The sequence below is a fragment of the Mus caroli genome, chromosome 4, assembly GCF_900094665.2.
Source record: "Mus caroli chromosome 4, CAROLI_EIJ_v1.1, whole genome shotgun sequence".
NCBI classification, from domain to species: domain Eukaryota; kingdom Metazoa; phylum Chordata; class Mammalia; order Rodentia; family Muridae; genus Mus; species Mus caroli.
The window spans coordinates 109,030,278-109,045,642 of NC_034573.1; the positions used below are offsets into that span (position 1 = coordinate 109,030,278).

The 15,365-nt window shown below is 47.7% G+C and overlaps 1 protein-coding gene across 1 annotated transcript in view; it reads right to left on the reverse strand.

The window, feature by feature from the left end:
• Cfap57 (cilia and flagella associated protein 57) overlaps nt 1-15,365 on the reverse strand; it is a 69,605-nt gene that overhangs the window by 43,485 nt on the left and 10,755 nt on the right. Inside the window, exons 5-9 of the mRNA XM_021160891.2 lie at nt 13,361-13,568; nt 9,345-9,497; nt 4,085-4,224; nt 3,168-3,333; nt 2,299-2,412 (exon numbers count right to left, since the gene is read on the reverse strand). Of these exons, the coding sequence (XP_021016550.1) occupies nt 2,299-2,412; nt 3,168-3,333; nt 4,085-4,224; nt 9,345-9,497; nt 13,361-13,568 (781 nt within the window). The remainder of the gene's footprint in view (nt 1-2,298; nt 2,413-3,167; nt 3,334-4,084; nt 4,225-9,344; nt 9,498-13,360; nt 13,569-15,365) is intronic.

Consider the following 15,365-nt stretch of genomic DNA (forward strand, 5'->3'; position numbering starts at 1 on the left):
CGCCAAAGTCCCCAGAAATTTGTTTGAAGGGCACAGGTTAATGGAGAAACAAGAAGAGTGTCTTAGTCAGGGTTTCTATTCCTGCACAAACATCATGACCAAGAAGCAAGTTGGGGAGGAAAGGGTTTATTCGGCTTACACTTCCATGCTGCTGTTCATCACCAAAGGAAGTCAGGACTGGAATTCAGACAGGTCAGGGAGCAGGAGCTGATACAGAGGCCATGGAGGGATGTTCTTTACTGGCTTGCCTCCCCTGGCTTGCTCAGCCTACTCTCTTATAGAACCCAAGACTACCAGCCCAGGGATGGTCCCATCCACAAGGGGCCTTTCCCCCTTGATCACTAATTGAGAAAATGCCTTACAGTTGGATCTCATGGAGGCATTTCCTCAACTGAAGCTCCTTTCTCTGTGATAACTCCAGCTGTGTCAAGTTGACACAAAAATAGCCAGTACAAAGAGCTTGTGGCATCTGTGCCCCCTGAAAAGCCACTGCTGTGTATTCTGAGCAGCAGCTGTCAAGGTGACATGTCATCTCTCCTGGCATTCCTTGTCTTCAGCTAGCTTCAGTCAGTAGCCCACACCTTTAATCCCAGCACCCCACACCTTTAATCCCAGCACCCCAGACACAGAGGAAGGCAGATCTTGGTGAGTTTGGGGCCAGACTGGTCTACACATAGCAAGTTTCAGGCTAGCCAAGGATACATAGTGAGACCCTGTCTCAAAACCAACCAACCAACCAACCACCCAGCCACCACAATGTACTATAGGGTGTGTAATGAAAAGAAAATACAGAGCTGGTAAGTTTGACTTATGCCATGAAAATAAAATATAGGCCCAGTGAGATAGCTTAGGGGATGAATGTGCTTGCTCTCAACTCTGATAACCCGAGTTTGATCCCAGAGACCAGCATGATAGAAGGAAAGAATTGGTCTCGTCAGATCTATACCCTCATGTCACACGCAAATGCACATCTAACAAAAAAGTTAATCAAAAATAAATGAAATACATATAATATAATAAAGAATAGGAATGAACAGACCTATGTGTAATATTTCGCTGGAGCTCAGTCTGGGAATTCTTGAGGTCCAAGCATGTTCTTATTAGCCTGTTAATACAGTGGATTACCTTGGTTGGTTTTCCGATGTCAAACCTGCCTTGCATTCCTACGATCAACCTCACTGGGGTACAGTCTGTGACTGTATGATGCCAGCCTGAGATTTCTGCTGGCTTGAGATTTCTTGGCCTGTGTCCATGGAGGGTATAGATCTGCAGTTTCATTTCTTCTTTGGGGCTATTTTGTAGGATCTTTGGGTTAGGGTAATATTGGCCTTGAAAATGATTTAATATATGTTACACTTCCGTTGTAGGGAAGTAATTGCATGGAATTGGCCTTTCATTCCCTTTCAATGCATGGACACATCCGCTCCCATCTTTCCGAATCTGACCTCTCTGCATAGAAGCCACGAGCTCACAGCATTACCTCTCATTCCAGTCGAACCACAGATTCATCCCATGCTTTCCTCTCTCTCCATACTTTGTAGACCTGGCTCCTATTAGCTTTAACATTTTCGTCCCTGTTTTTCTATAGATAGCCAATCTCCTGACCCAATGGCTCCTGTTGGTGACAGTGGCTATCCCCACTCAAATCAATGTCTTCAGCCATCTTTACTCTGCCTTCACCTCTTAAAAGATATACTTCATTTGTTTAATGCTACTATAGGAAAACCCAGTGACCTCATTTCCAATAATACTCTTAAATGCATGTACTGCTTTGATACTGGATCCGAACACTGTTTGGATTCTGTGCCTCCCCAATCATGCTGTCAGCAGTAGTTTTATTGCCATTTGTTCCATTTTTCTTGTGTTACTGCACTGGTCAGCACTCAGCAAAAGGCTACCAAGGAAAACACAGTGTAAAACATGTAGAAGATCTACAGGGTTCTATGCATTGGGGGCCCTGTAAATTGTCGGTTCACCCTGTGTGCTGCCTGACACCTATGTTCCATCCCTACAAACGCTTCATTACCTCTGACACGTCCTGTGATCAATCTGTGGGGTTTGCCTTCTCACATGTAATGGTCATGGCCACCAGCTTTGTCTGCGTGCGTAACTTCTGACCACTTCCCCAGGACCAAGCCTTTTCGAGCATCCCAGCCTAAATTAAGCCCACCTCTTCAGCAGACTGCAAGCTTTTCTTTCACTGGCTCAGTTACAATTTGTCTTTGCAGACGTTTGGTGGGCCCTGTGGCTAGCACAGTGCGTGTCTCAGTGCCCCTTGGCCACAGGCCACGGACTTACCTTCCCTGTGTGGCCTTTCAAATTATTGATGTTCTCCAGGCTCGTGGTGGTGAAGATGTGAATCACATTTCCGTTGACTGCAGCAAACAGGTGACCTCCATTGCTAAAGGAGCACTACGGGGAGGGAGGGGCAAGCAAGAAGAGAGCATCTGAGTGAAGGCCACTCTTCCAGGAGAGTTCAGGCAGGAGTCGAGGTGGGATCGGGAAGAGCTGTTTCCAGACACCACCAAGAAAGAAATCTTAGCTTGATACTGTCTATCCCAGGACCTCATGGTGTCTGCAGACACTGATTCAGGCTAGGAGGGTGATGCTTCTCCAAGCCGTCTGAGGGAACGCTGATGGGCCACGACTGCATCTCACTGTAGGCTTGGTTTCTCCAGCTCCTCACAATCCCTGTTCCCTTCCCAGTTAGGACTCCAATCTTGGAATTGCTTTTTCTTCTTTAGTCTCTATTAAGATGCCCAGACCTATCACAGATGGGATCCCACAGAGCCCTAGGTCCAGTGAAATGGTTTTGGTGGGTGTAGAAAAGCATGGACAGGGGCTGGAGAGATGGCTCAGTGGTTAGAGCGCTGGCCGCTCTTGCACAGGACCTGGGATTGATCCCCAGCCCCCACATGGCGGCTTGCAACCACCTGTAACTCCAGCACCAGGGCATCTGACACCCTCACACAGACACAAATGCAGGCAAAACACCAGTGTACATAAGATAAAAATAAATAAATTTTAAAAAGAAGAATGAATGAATAAACAAATAAATAAAATCATGGGCAGAACCATGCACTGAGTGAGTCTGGTGACAGACGCACTGGCTGATGTTTTAAGTCACCAGGGCCCCACAAGACAGACTTAGGTCTCACAGTCTTTACCTCTTTGCACCCTCTGACAGAATATTCTTTGAAAGGACGGATGTCATCAATGAGCAGATTCATAAGGCGCAGTTTGTCAGCAAACCCTACCACAATGTAGTGTCCAGAGGGGTGAAGGCTCACTGTGTAGGCCTCTTCTTGGTATTCCTTATATAGCTCCAGTGTGCTGTGAGAAAGGCCAGTTAATGAGTTATGAGCTGAGCCCCCTAGCCCCCTCAAATCCCCCATTTTTTCTTGCTTTTGTGTATCTGAGTTTTATTATATGTGATTACTGTTTTCTGGATTCTGGTTAAAGATAATGGTGGGCACTGAGTACAGCCAACAGGGAAAGTGGTCGAAATTCCAGCTAGTAATGAACGCACAGCCCTGATGAGAGCCCAAGTATCCTAAGGACTCTCTCTACAAAAAGTATCTCCCAGCAGCCCCTTCTACACACAAGAGTAAAGAAGTATATAGGTCCAGTCTGAGTTCGGAGCTCCTCATGGAAGCTTTACCAGAAGACTATAACTGATGGGGAGCCAAGGGTGGCTGGGGCAGTGATGTGGGAAAAGAGGAGGAGCCCAAGCTCTAGAGAGATCCCTGCAGCAGGCAGAACTGGGGAAAGGGAAGGCTCAGGAGGGCCCGAGGAACAGAGACATTAACACAAGGTGAGCTATTGTGGGGGTGTCTGCCTCTTTGTTTCTAGGGTCTAGCACAGTGTCTGGTATATAACAAACATTTAATAAACCAGAAAGTAATTTTCTAGCCCATGCAAGACTGAGAGACTGCTGGATAATCTGGCTTTTCAGTAAAAGGCTTTTCCAGCTGAAAGCGTCTAGGTCGTTCGATTGTAAACCTAATTAAAACACTTTGCCTAAACAGACTTAAGCGGTCGACTTTCTGTACGCACGATAGCAGTGGAGCCTTTTTCTCCTTACTTTGATTCGTAATTCCAGATGCGGACAGAGCGATCCAGAGAGCAGGTGGCAATGAGGGGTTTTCGGATGCAGGTATCGAGACCAGTGATGGATGCTGAGTGCAATGGGTACAGCAGGTACTCGAAGTGGGCGGCCTCTCCCTGGGGAAACCACATAGAGTGAGATCCGGCAGGGTGGGGGAAAGGCCGACTGTGTCCTTCAGCACGCCTTAGTACCTGGGACCCTTTATTAGCCTGTGCATACAGAACTCATGCTAAGGCAAACTGTTTCAATGTCACACATGGTTTTCCTCATGCGGTGTGATTTCAAAATTATTGGTGAGGCCACGGAACCTGTGGGAGAACCGATTACACCCCGTGTTTTTCCTAAGCCAGTCTAACCTCTAACCGCAGTCTAAGTACTTAATCGTGTACACACAGGTAAGCGCAGCTCTCACCGTTCTGCTCGCAGACAGTGGAGAGCCTTGCAGAAATCCGCAGTGGTCAAAGTGCAGAGAACAGCTGACCATGGTGTGCCCACCCTCGGCTGATACATCTACAATACCACTCCCACACCCAAGACTTAGGGATCATTCCAGAGAAGGGGGTGGAAAGATTATAAGAGCCAGAGGACCTGGATGTGTGACAGGAAAGAGGATACAGGGGACAGATCTGAGAGAAAAAATGATCTGGGAGGTGAATATGATTAAGATTTGTTGTATAAAATCTTTAACAATAACTACAATATTATATATAATATAATCTATCTATCTATCTATCTATCTATCTATCTATCTATCTATCTATCTAATTTTAGGGGTTGGAGAGATGGCTTAGTGGTTACAATCACTGGCTGCTCTCCCAGAGGACTGGGGTTTGTGTCCCAGCACTCACGTGGTATCTTACAAAGGTCTGTAACTTCAATTCCAGGGACTCTAATGCTCTCTTCTGGTCTCCTAAAGTACCACACACACACACACACTATACAGACACACATGCAGGCAAAACTTACCCATATACAAGTCTATCATCCTAGGTTTTGACCAATCCTCCTCCGTGGGATCATTTATGTGGCTTCTGACTCTTTTACTTGAGAATAAACACTACAGACCGAATGTCCTTACATATAAGTCTTTGTTTATCTCTCATTCCTTCCTTGGGGTCAGTTTCTGGATGTGAATTCTGGATACATGCTCTGAATGTTTTTTAAGTGCACTAATAAACAATGCCAAATTTCTGTCCGTAAAGACTGTACTAACTATTTGAGAACCATCAACACGTGAGCAGTGGGTGGGTGGGGTCTTTTGGGTGTTACACATGTCCATCATCTGAGGCATTTTATTTAGTGACAGAGGAGAGTGACAGTTGGGAAGCTGACAGAGGTGAGCTCGTGCTAGGTTTGTTCTGAAGCCAAGACAAAGGCTGAGATGAGGACTCCTACATTTATGTCCACCCACCTCCTGCTTTGCTGTCTAAGACAGACACTGCACACCTGTTACTCCTTTGTCCCCAATATGTCTGGCAACAGTGTTTCTACTAGCGCTTACTAGTAGTTGGGGAATGTCAGGGAGTCAGTCCAGCAAGCTCACTGGTCTCCCTCAGAATCCATGGCCAGGAACCTGTATGGCCTGCTGATGTCCTGGAGTGCATTTTCTTCCTGAATGCCCATGATACCTGTCTCATACATAAATGTATTTTCCTTTTCCAAACCTCACAGTCTGGATGTGACGCTTTCTCCTGTGTAGACCTTTTGGGATGTGGAGCCTTCCTAATGGAAGTTGGTAGGGGTGTTGGTAGGAATACCCGCCTTGCTTCTTGTATTTTGCTCAGCTTCCTGACCCAAAGAGATGTGAGCAGGCAGCCTCAGCATCAAGCCTTCTCCTCCACAATAAACTGTACCATCCAACTGTGAACCCAAACAACTCCTTCCTCACCTAATTTGCTTTCTGTCAGGTATGTGGTCACACTGGCAAGCAACTAAAATACAGATGCCAGCCCAACGACACCAGAAATAGCAGTAAATGGGAGTGGCCTGTGAGCAAGACCCAGGCTAGGAGCATGCTCAGTGGTGGAGCATGTGTGAAGACCTGGGTCCAGTCCCTACCAGCTTCTAACCTTAACAGACGTAAAAGTCCTGATCTCGAGCTTTGTATGGGAAGTATATTTTAGAATGAAAGCGCAAAGGTATTGGAAAGAATTTAAAAATATGAATCATGCAAACAAACAGCAACCACGGGCATGCTGGACTCACCACAGTAATATCAGACAAAATAGATTTCAAAACAGAAAACCAGTAGGCACAGCGCTGCATCTTATGACGATGAAAGGGTCAATCCATCAGGGAGGTGGCATGTTATAAACACGTGTATGCCTAGGCATGGCATAAAAAAACTTCCTTGGAGGTGGGGGTGGCAGAGGGGGCAGGCGACAGGTACTTCAACTCCAAGAGCTGAAGATTTCAACAGCCTACTTCCCATATAGGTTAAGACAAACAGATAGAAGGTAACAAGAAGTTGAAGACGTGAACATCGACAGATAGGCAATCAGACAGACAGACAGACATCAGTTGAACATCCAACCCAGAAACAGCAGATTGATTAAGACTCCAGAAACAAACCCACGTGCCGATGGAGTTTGCCCAAGGTATTAAGACTGTCTAAACAGAGGTGGAATAGTCCTTTGACAAACAATGCCGGTTTAATTGCACATCTACATGTGCAAGGATACTGTTTAGTCCTGTTTTAGGGTTTCTATTGCTGTGGGGAGACACCATGACACAGAAACTCTTGTAAAGGAAAAGAACTTAATTGGGGCTGCCTTAGTTCAGAAGTTTACACTGACCTCATGGCAGGAAGCTGGGCAGCATGCAGGCAGACACGATGCTAGAGAGGTAGCTGAGCAGTTTACATCTGGATCGGCAGGCAGCAGGAGGAATGAGTGACACTGGTCCTGGCTTCTGGAAACCCAAGCCCACCCACAGTGACTCACTTCCTCCAACAAGGCCACACATACTCCACCAAGGCCACACCTCCTGATATAGTGCCATTCTCTGTGAGCCTTTGGGGGCCATTTTTATTTGAGCCACCCCAGGTCCCATACTCCATGTCACACATACAAACTCAAAATGGATCAGAAGAATTAAATCTAAGAGCTAATACTATAAAACTCTTAAGCACAGGGTTAAATTTTCATTGCCCAAAGCTGTGGCGATGGATCCTTAAACATATGCTATAAGGACAACGTCTAGAAGAAAAGTAGAGCAATTGGACTTCATCAGAATAGGAGCTCTTAGGAACTACCATGAAAGTGAGAGGATTCTAGATATGATGGTGCGCACCAATAACTTGGTGCACTTGGGAGGCTGAGGCATGGGTCCATTATAGAGTCATGTCTATGATGCACAACTTGTAGAGTCCAATAGTAAAAAGACAGCACAGAATTAAAAGATATATTGGATATAGATAGATCTGACTGGAATTTCTTCCAAGAAGATGGACAGATGGGGAAAAAGCACCTGAAGAGATGCTGGTATGATGGCCATCAGGGAAATATAAATTGAAACCATGATGGTGAGATACCACTGTGCAACTTCTGGGATGGCTGTAATCAAAAAGTCAGATCATCACAAGTGTCTGTAAGGATAAAGGGAAGCCTGAACCCTCACAAGACCACCTCTTGGAACTTAACCAGTTTCTCAAATGCCCAACATGGAGTTACCAAGTGTGGTGGTTTGAAAGAAAATGGTCCCCATAGGCCTACTGGGAGTGGCACTATTAGGGGGTGTGTCCTTGGAGTGAGTGGGTGTAGCCTTGTTGGAGGAGGTGTATGACTAAGGGGTGGGCTTTGAGGTCTCAGAAATTCAAATCAGTTCTCTTCCTGCTGTCTGTGGATCAAGATGTAGAACTCTCAGCTCCTTCTCCAGCACCATGTCTGCTCCACACTGCCATGCTTCCTGCCATGATGATAATGAACTAAACCTCTGAACTGTAAGCCAGAGCCTGTGAAATTCTCTCCTTTACTAGAGTTGCAGTGGTTGCGGTATCTCTTCACAGCAATAAAACCCTAATGAAGACAGCAGGTAACCAGCATGTCCACTATTAGGAAGAGAGATAAAAATCTATGCCCAAACAAAAACTGGTATTGAAATGTTCACAGCAATGATATTCATAAAATCAAAAAAAATAGAGATAACTTGAATGACCCAAATTGATTTACAGATAAACAAAGTGTGGTATATTAGAACAATACACTGGAATATTATTTGGCCAGGGAAAGGCTATGAAGTACTGATACATGCTAGAGAGTAGATGAGCCTTTATGATAGCTTGTTATATCAAAGAAGCCAGTCATCAAAGTCCACATATATAAAGTACCCAGAAAAAGCAAATCTATAATCTATAAAATAGATTACCATTTGCTTAGGACTGAGGTGGGAGGGAGCGTGAGGGAATGACAGTTAAAAAGGTTTGGGTTATTTTCCCTATGAGGTGATGACTATATTCCATAATTAACTGCAGTGCTGGGTTTTCAACTCTGAATAACAAGGCTGCTTACTGTAAACCAGCACTGGGCTGGAGGTGTAGCTCAGTTGGTAGAGTGTGTGCCTAGCCTGCACATGAATCCCTAACATGGTATGAATGGGGAAAGGCGATGAGGGAGAGGCATGAAGGTCAGAAGTTCAAGGTCATTCTTAGCTATTAGGGCTACATAAATCCCTGTCTCAATAGCAATAATTCCCCTACACCCCCCTTCCCCAGTATGACTTAAAAAGATATGTTAAAATCCCTGACTGACTGTAGGTGGTCCATTGTTTTCCCTTTATATGTTTGAATCCATGCTGCCAGGGGGCACAGGTCTGAAACATCTCTTATTGATGAAGTGTGCAGCGAATAGTGAGAGCTTTGTTAAGTTGCCTGGAGTGTTTTATGATGGTCTCCTTTGCATTTCCAAAACAAGCCAAAAGGGCAACCACAGAGATTTTTGTATCTCCACCTTTGGGACTTGAACAGGGATGGTAGTAGATTCCGTTCCCTGAGACACCACTCCTGGTGCGATATGTGGGATTTGGATTTAATAGGCAACTTCAAGGTGGCACTTCCACCCCACCCCACCCCATACCCCTCGACTGCTTTTTGCGCTCAGCTTTTCCGTTTGCTTGTATGAATAGGGTGCATGAATTGTACCAAGGTTTGCATGAACTTCTATGCACGTGGTGAGCAGCCCCTCGGATGGGCCTCCCAGTGCGGACTGGAAGGGGGCTGATGCTCTTGGGGGAGGCTTACCTTGCTGATCTCCGTCAGGGACATGGTGATGGAGTAGAGCTGGTTCTTGTTGGTGCTGGCGACCAGGGTTTCTTCTGATGGGCTGAAGCACAGGCACAGGACATCCTGCTTGTCTGACTGACTTGGGTCATTGCTTTGTTGGTCTGTGGGGATCTGCCCAAGGCACAAAAGCATCAGTCATTCTCAGTCAGGGTCCCACAGGGTCGGTCAGCATGTCCCTGGCTACAGGGGTCCCAGGAATACTCTTAGCTCACAGACTCCTGACCGCATCTGGCTCGTGTCGGGAGAAGGGAGGGCTGGACTTTTTCTGCTTCTGTTGGTTTTAAAGAGCGTGCTCATTTTTGCAGCAACTAGCATCTGAAGGGTTAGACAACCGCATGCGTGGGAGTGAGTGGGCCAGGCAGCCTGGGGTGAGACTGTAACAAGCATGCTCGTTTAAATGCATTCTGGCCACTCGTGGGAAGCCCAGGGCATGGGCTCTTTTGGTACCTAGCACATCTGTGTGTACTTGAGGGTATTGGTGGCCCCTTTACAAATGGGAGAAAGGGTTATTGCCACCAGCAGGCTTGGAGAGGAGCTATTGTTCCCAGTGAGACATAATAGTTACATTTCCTTCCCCTTTCTGTTAGCTTCTGTTAGCGACCTAAGATGCGGATGGGCCGGCCTGCACACACCATTTCTGCATACTTGCCGTCTGCTTCGACCTCGGGTTCTTAGAGCACTGGTTCTCAACCTGTGGGTGTTGCCCCTCTCAATGGGGTTGCATGTCAGATATTTACATCACCATTCACAACAGTAGCAGATTTAACAGCTATGAAGTAGCAACGGAATAATTCTATGGTTGAGGGGCCGGGGGTCACCACAACGTGAGGAACTGTATTAAAGGGTCGCAGCATTAGGGAGGCTGAGAATTGTTCTTTTGAGTCTGGTCCTCCTTGGGTCACTGTCTGACAAATGTTCAGAAAGATGGAGGATCCTGCTTGTCCCCAAAGCCAGAGCCTCCGCCCAGTCACACCTCCTTGGTGTTTCTATACTTGGGGAGTCCCTGGGGCCTGGGACACTGGGTTCTTGTGCAAGGCTTCCTATGCTTGGAGTCCTATCTGTATACACACACCGACCCTTCTTCACACGGCCCACAAGCAAGCCTGCCAGCGAGCCTTCCCTGAGCGTCCTGGGGTAAGGAGACAAGGAGCTCCAAAATGTACCAGTAGCCCCTGGGAGACCTGTCTTGTCACACTTATCACACTGTGCAAAGCAGAACAGGCGCTTTGGGCTGAGGAGCCTGTCCACGCTGTTCCACAGATACGCCCCAGTGTGTGCACACGGGCCCAGAGTGTAGCAGGCACGCAGTGAATCGACGGATGCAGTAAAGGATGAGTCCCTGCTCTCCAAATGCAGGAAGTTTCTGCAGAGAACAGGGTCACAGCTGACTCCACTGTCTCAGCCACCAAGCACGGGATCTGTCCCCGTGGTAAGTGCACAACAGATGGGTGTTAAACGAGTAATGAAGTGAATGAAGATGGACCCTTCACCCTTTTCCCTCTCCTTCTCCTCTCCCCCTTCCTTTCTTTCTTTGTATGCTTGGAGTTCTGTAAATATAAATGAGCATGCTTGTGTGCACAGCAATATGTTCATTTGTAGGACGGGCAGAGGTTGGCCCCAGGTCCTCCTCTGTTGCTCTCTACTGTGGTTTTTGAGGTAGAGTCTCTCACTGAACCCAGAGCTCACTTTGGTTAGACTTCCCGGCCTCTCTCCTCTCAGGAGTCAGCTGTCTCTGGCCCCCTCCCTCAGCTGGGAGTTACAGGTGCACACCACTGTACCTGCCTTTGGTATAGGTGCTTGGGATCTTACCTCAGGTCCTCCTTCCCAAATAGCTAGAGCTTTGTCTACTGAGCCACCTCTCTGGCCCCCAACTTTTTCTCTCTCTTTAGTGATTCTTCCCTGACATAGGGGTTTCAGTGAAAGCAGTGGTAGTGTCGTGTCTACAGCTGGAACACTAGCTATCTGGGGCAGTGGGAGTAAGGTGCTAGGGACTAGATAGCAGTCAGGAGATGCTAGACCCTGATTTTCCTGCCAGTGTCCAAGTCCATGCTCCCAGCTGCTTTTCTCTGCTCTGGTTTCTGATCCAGTGTCACCTTCCCTGGAGAGACAGTCCCCCTGGTGGTTCTGGCGCAGAGCCCCTCTAGCCCCAGGACCTCTTCCTGGCTGTCCTGTCTGCATGCTGATTGACATCTGTCATCCTTTCCGTTTTTGCCTCTCTTGCTTGCTGTGTCCTGAGCTGTGGCTCTTTACAGTGTTGACTTCCCCATTGTGCGCCCAGCCCCCAAGGCCCAGCCTGCCAGGCTCTGTCAACATTTGATACATACCTGTTAAATAAAGAAACAAGCCAACAGACAAGGGCAAAATAAACGCCCACTGCATCAGGCTTCTCCCCACACCCATTGCTCTTCTCCATGTTCCTTATTCTTGGCCTCCTTCCCTGGTGTCCCACTCTAGAGCCCCGGCATCATTTCTGGGTGTTCCCTGAGAACACTTCTCCCACCTTTACCCAGAATTAGTCTTCCCATAGACATCCTGTCTTCCCCTAGCCCCTGACACCCACTGCTCTGATCTTAGGCCTCACTACCTCTGGACTGCATTAACCAAAAATCTCTCCACCCATTCCTGGTTCCAGCCATGTGGCCAGCCAGGCATTGCCATTCTTTGAGCGCTGAGCACCGAGTGGTTCGTGATGGGATCTACACAGTCTCTAGTCTCATCTCTTCCAATTTCACCTCTCATGGGGGGGGGGGGGGGGCGTGCATCATGTTATGTTACAAACAGAGAAACACAGCTTTGCCAGGTACAACAGCTCATCTCAGCCAGTAAGTCACAGATTCGCGTCTGATACTATGTATCCTGGGGATAGCAATTTTTCTTAAACGTAACTCCTTTCCACCCCAAATCCTTGTGGACCACCTAAGTATGTTCCAGACCAGAATTTGTTACCCTGGTCACAGTGTCCCTCTTTTCCTTTTAAATGTCATGCGGCCCCTCTGTACTGGGCAGCAGGGTGTGCTTTAAACACACCACTGCCTCCCCCTGGGCTGCCGTGGTGCCTCTGTTTAAGCCTGGAGTTCCTGGGTTATACCCTCTTGTCAAGTATCATTCGTTTCCTTAGATCCCTTAAGAACAGCATTAAACACCAAGGAGCCACCTGGGTTCCTTTCCAAGCTGCTGTTTTCCATCTGTTTCCAGGGCAGGGACAGTCTCTGGGACCCTGATGTATGGAGAAATAACTTGTTCCTTGTCTAAAACCAGGTGTGTGCTGGCCAAGGCCAGTAATGGCTGGAGCCAGGGTCTCAGGAAACTGTATTTTTCTGGGTCCTGAGAACTTGATCTTTCCCCCTTGAAGGGCTGTGGTTTCTCAGTCCCAAGGCCACTGAATGCTTGGTCTGTAATGCACTTGAGACATCCCGTGTTCCCCTTGTGCAACTTTGCTTGACTAGCTTCCTGCTGACTTCCCCTCACTGTATGATCGTTTTCTGTTGACCCTGTCCCCTTTTCCCCCGTAAGCTGTATATAAGATGCTGTATTTCTTAATAAACTTGCTTACATGAGCCATCAGTGTAAGACCTCTTGATCCCAAACTTTCCTGTTCTCTTTCTCACCTCCTGGTCCTCCCCGTCAGGCCCCTGTCATCGAAGAACAACCTGCTGGTCCAGGTCATTTCTGTATCATTTGTTCCATAAATGTGTGCTGGAAGGTTTGATTAATATCACGGTTACAATAACGGAAGGGTTTTGGGGCATCAGGTTTGGGGAGGGAGGTGACTTGGCCACATGTCCCTGCAGGACTCAGATCCAGATTGTGCTACTCTGAAATCCCAATCCAGTGTACAGGCTCCTACATCGCTGAGAGCTGGGCTCTCTGTCTCTGCTTCTGCCCAGTCCTTGCTGGTGAAATGCTCTGTCAGAGCTATGCAGAGCATTGGCTCCTAAGGACCCTGTTTGCCTTCCCCTTCCTGCTCCTCTTACCCGGATTTCCCTGCTTTCCCGGTAAAAGTCCTTCTCTTCCACTTTCTCAAACAGCAGCACTCTTCCAGGCCCCGCAGAGCAGGCAAATCCCTTTGAATAGGCTGCGATGGCAAACACCTGGGGCATGGCCTGTTGTTGGGTGTTAGTGGTGATCTGCATCCTTTCAACGGAGGAGACTGGGGAGCTGAGTGGGGGAAACTCTATCAGGCTGGAAAAGGAAAGAAAACATGTTTTAGGAGACAGTTCTAAGGAGAAGAAATAAGTTCTGCAGGGAGGGAGAGGGGGAGGGGGAGGGGAAGAGGGAGAGACACAATTAATTCCAGGACATGGGAAGTTGAGGCAGGTGGATCACTGTGAGTCCAAGGCCAACCTGGTCTAGGTAGTGAGTTCTAGCACAGTAGGCCAGCCACATCATAAGATCCTGTTTTCTCAGGGGTGGGCTGGGGGATGTCTTTGGCTGAGAGCAATGCTACCCACTGATCTCCTTTCCTGCAGCCAAATGCTGCTTGGAACTCTACTTGGAGCACAGTGGGAATGCTCGCTAGACCCAGGGTGGTCATTCTTGCTTTGTTGAGAAATAAGTTGTTCAGAAGATAAAACTTACGAGGATCACACAGTCTTTTTTTTTGTTTTGTTTTGTTTTTGTTTTTGTTGTTTTTTCGAGACAGGGTTTCTCTGTGTAGCCCTGGCTGTCCTGGAACTCACTTTGTAGACCAGGCTGGCCTCGAACTCAGCAATCCGCCTGCCTCTGCCTCCCGAGTGCTGGGATTAGAGGCGTGCGCCACCACGCTGGGCTGGATCGCACAGTCTTAGCTGAGCCGGTGTTTGAACCCAGGCTTCTCGTTTCATTCATTCACTTAATACCATAAGTATTTATACCTGTTCATACATTTTGATTTAGAGTTATCATGTCTCTTTGAAACGACAGTAAATGAGGTCAGCGGGAAGTTTCAAGTCTTGAGCTCATGTCCTAGGGACTGTTAAGAGACAATTAAGCATGCCGCAAAGAACCGGCCACAGGTATCACAGGCTTTCTGAGGACAGGAACTGTCTTAGGTGATCAGAGACTGAGTGCTCTTAGCCAGGCCCTTTCCGGGCAAACAGGAATCGGTATGTGTCTGGGGGATGGGGCAGGGGACAGACAAAGGGAACTGTACTTGGCTGAACCCACTAGCAAGAGAATGCATTGGCCAGGAAAGGGACTCAGAGGTGAGAGCTGATGACCCTCTTCAGGAGAGGAGAGAAGCAGGGCTGCTTGCCCGGAGCTAAGGGGCCTTTGTGCTGGGAGGCCTGGACCCACCGAAATACTGTGCATAGAAAAGATGTAGGCATGTGTCCTCACCAAATGCTTTTATACAATTCTAAGGTATGGTGGCAGATAAAGGGACAATCTGAACTATCTAATGTAAGCAGTAACTAGGAATGGGGAAAACAATTCTTTCGAGAATTCCTTAGGAAGCCCTTACACAAGCCACAAAATAAGGAAACCGGTATGGGGAGGGGATTGTGGGTAAACAGAAGTCATGGAGAAGAAAGAATCCACAGGGTGTCAGGCGGCAGGGAGCTTGTTGGGCTCTGAGCTCAGAGAGAAGGGAAATGAAATTCTAGTTCCATCACAGAGTGCTGATCTTGGAAGGTGACTTAACTCTTTTGAGCCTTGGTCCCCTGGTCTGTAAAGCTGGCATGATACTGATATGCTCTGTGAAGGATAGGACTCAGATGGGTATGTCAGCAGGATCTGACACGTCCTGCAGGACATTTCGCTGTGTGAGCTGTGACCATCTCTGTGACTGTGTGGATGAAGTCAAGAACTCCTCCCTGAATCTCCTCCCCAGCCCCTCACCACACAGCCTTCTGTCGGGTCTACTGAGTCCATTTTCTTGCCCCTCTTTGTTCATTGTTGCCCCTGTGGAACTGCCCCTGTCAGAGGGCACACACTCCTAGTCCATCATGGTGGCAAGGGCCTCGCACACTGTAAGGGCCCCGAAGGCATTTATTTCTTTTT